The 322-nt window shown below is 43.5% G+C and overlaps 1 protein-coding gene across 1 annotated transcript; it reads right to left on the bottom strand.

The window, feature by feature from the left end:
• Position 1: 1 nt before the first annotated feature.
• TM35_000551040 (uncharacterized protein) lies at positions 2 to 307 on the bottom strand (the record flags this gene model as incomplete). Its single annotated transcript, XM_029030769.1, has 1 exon — positions 2 to 307. A coding segment is annotated over one exon (306 nt), but the record flags the coding sequence as incomplete, so codon positions are not given.
• Between the last annotated feature and the right edge of the window lie 15 nt (positions 308 to 322).

Raw genomic sequence — 322 nt, 5'->3', positions numbered from 1 at the left:
AGCACAAATCTCTTCTAAATGCAGCAGCATGTCTTTGTTCAACCTTTTCAAGAAGAACTATATCTGCCTTCCAATATTCTGCCCAAGCGAGATAAGGTTCCTTGGTGCCATCATGTGTTTTTTTTGCCAAAGCCCATTTCTTATCCCTTTCCTTCTTAGCAGCTGCCTCACCTTGTACAGCGGCTTCATAGCGCTTGGCTGCAGCACCATACTTCTTTAGCAATTCTAAACCTTTAGAAGAGTGCGGATCTTGTTTGGCTTGCTCCTGTAACTCAGCAACACTTTTACCAATGTGATGAGATAACAATTCCGATATCGGGGC

This window comes from Trypanosoma theileri (assembly GCF_002087225.1).
Source record: "Trypanosoma theileri isolate Edinburgh chromosome Unknown TM35_Tth_55_V1, whole genome shotgun sequence".
Lineage (NCBI taxonomy): Eukaryota > Euglenozoa > Kinetoplastea > Trypanosomatida > Trypanosomatidae > Trypanosoma > Trypanosoma theileri.
The sequence above is the reverse complement of the archived record's forward strand: the minus strand, read 5'-3'. Positions and strand labels throughout refer to the sequence as shown.